The following is a 2,469-nucleotide window of genomic DNA, read 5'->3' as shown; positions in this document are numbered from 1 at the left end:
GAGAATAGTTTATTTCCCTTTGTTAGGAAACTCAGGGCATCTGAGTCTTGGGGTCCCACAGGGAAGTTTTGGGGGACCCAAGTGTACCAGGCACTGGGATTCCTGGTTGGTGGCAGTGAGATCAGATCTAAGCTGGTAATTAGGCTTAGAGGGGTTCATGCAGGCACCCAGATTTCTGGACGCTAAGGTCCAGATTTGGGAATGCTTATGATAGGTATGGTATGGCACAGTGCAGAATGGTGCAGAGAAGTATGGTTTGGTGTGGTGTGGTACAGTATGGTGGGACATGCTGTGATGCAGTATGGTGCAGTTTGCCATAAAGCAATGCAGTAGGGTGTGGTACGGTGAAATGCAGTGTAGTGTGGCATGATATGCTGAAGTGCAATGTGCTTCCTATGAGGTGAGATGCAGTGCAGTGGGATGAGGTAAAGTGAGGTGCAATGAGGTGAGATGTAGTGTGCTATGGAGCAGCATGGTGCAGTGAGACAAGGTGTGGTGCAGTGAGATGTGGTGCAGCATGGTACCGTGAGGTGAGGTTTGGTGCAGCAAGGTGCAGTGTGGTATGGAGCAGCATGGTGCAGTGAGGTAGGGTGACCAGACAGCAAATGTGAAAGATCAAAACAATGGGTGGGGGGTAATAGGAACCTATATAAGAAAAAGACCCAAAAATCGGAACTGTCCCTTTAAAATTGGGATATCTGGTCACCCTGAGTGAGGCGAGGTGTGGTGCAGTGAGATATGGTGCAGCATGGTACAGCAAGGTGAGTGCAGTGATGCATGGTGCAGTGAGTTATGGAACCATGGTGCATTGAGGTGCAGCATGGTGTGGAGCAGCATGGTACAGTGAAGTGAGGTGCAGTGAGATATGGAGCAGCATGGTACAGTGTGGTGAGGTGCAGTGTGCTATGGAGAGGTGAGGTGCAGTGTGGTTTGAGAACCATAGTTCCGCGAGGTGAAGTGCAGCACGGTACAGTACAGGAATACTTGTCAGCTCTGAAAGGTACTGTGCCCTTTGGGCATCACACAGGAGATGCTCAATCAGCCCTCTTTGCTGTGTTTATTGGCATCATCAGCATGTCTGGGGAGCCATGGATCAGTGGTTCTTGGAGTTCCATGCTGGAGAGGACCAGGCCTGCCCCCTCCTGGGTTCCCTCCTCTCGCAGAGCCAGGGAGCTGGGGACAGACAAGCCTTGGGTCACATCAGGGCCATGGCATGATAAAGGAAGAGGTGTCTCACCACAGTGAATGTGCTGCCATCACAGAGCCCACTCCCTCTTCCTAAAGGACATGCTGGAGAGGCAGCAGGGCGTGGGGGCTCTTACCCCAGATTCTGGGGTCCATGTGCTCCCATAGCAGCCAGCTGATGGCATCCCTCGAGGCAGGCATCTGGGCCTGTGGTCCAGGCCAGGTCTGGGACTCCCAGAGCAGGCAGCCATGTTCTGTGCTAGTTGCAGCTTCGAGTGAGCATGTTGCAGAGTGTGGCTGGGAGGGGACTGAGCATGGAATTGGGCTGAGGCCCAGATCTCACAGGGAAGGCTGATGTGAAAGGGAAAAACACTCCTGGTCTAAGAGCCACTGAGGATCCTGAACACTGTTATCAAAGGCTGCCACGGTCCTCAGGGCAAGCGACTGTGGCCTCTGTCTGCTCTGAGCAGCTGTGGGACTCCTGCCTTTGGCTGGGGAGATGGGCCCACCTCCGTAGGATATCACCTGTCTCTATTGGTTCTGCAGGACCCAGACAACACCCTTATCGTGCTGAGCGGCGGGGGCACCTCGGGCAGGCTGGCCTTCCTCATTGCTGTGAGTTGCTCCTGCTTCCTATTCATCTCCACAGTGTGCTGCTAAAGATGGGATCCAGATACAGGATCCCAGCCCTGGGGAACACCCTGGATATGCTCAGCACACCCCATCCTCCCAATGATGCACCCCAACTCCCTAAGGACACACCCTACTTGGAGATACTCAGCCCCCACATCCTCCAGCAATGCCCCTGGTTCCCCAGTGCAGCTCAGTCTCCCTGACCCCCTCCCCAGAGGTGCTTAGCATCCCTCTCCATTTCCCAAGGACACTGTGCCCCCATGGTCTCTCAGCAAAGCACGTCCCTCTTGGGATCCCTGGAGATGCCCAACCCCCCAGCCCCACTGCCCTCAGTGGAGACATTCAGCCCCTTCCTCCTCCCCAGCTCCCACAAAGATGCTCAGGTTCTCCCGGACCCATCCAGACACTTAGCTCTCCCTGGCCCCTCAGCTGTCTTGCAGGTGACCAGCACCCCCCCAGGCCTTGAGGGGGCAGCACAGAGTGCCATGAGCTGCATGGGTGGATCACAGGATGGCTTGAGGTTGCAGGGTGCTGTAAGCAGCACGGGGTGCCCAAGGGAGCCGTAGCAGCTGGCAGGGAGGATGCAGTGGGTTGCAATCGCAAATTGCCATGAACTCTCTGGGTCAGTGCCGGCTGCATGGGGTGGGGTGG

At 55.4% G+C, this 2,469-nt stretch overlaps 1 protein-coding gene across 1 annotated transcript in view; it reads left to right on the top strand.

The window, feature by feature from the left end:
• Window positions 1–2,469, top strand: part of GCKR (glucokinase regulator) — a 35,537-nt gene that overhangs the window by 12,105 nt on the left and 20,963 nt on the right. The window contains exon 2 of the mRNA XM_032782675.1: window positions 1,621–1,800. Within this exon, the coding sequence (XP_032638566.1) occupies window positions 1,621–1,800 (180 nt within the window). The remainder of the gene's footprint in view (window positions 1–1,620; window positions 1,801–2,469) is intronic.

Source organism: Chelonoidis abingdonii, chromosome 3, assembly GCF_003597395.2.
Source record: "Chelonoidis abingdonii isolate Lonesome George chromosome 3, CheloAbing_2.0, whole genome shotgun sequence".
Lineage (NCBI taxonomy): Eukaryota > Metazoa > Chordata > Testudines > Testudinidae > Chelonoidis > Chelonoidis abingdonii.
This window is presented reverse-complemented; position numbering and strand designations above follow the sequence as displayed.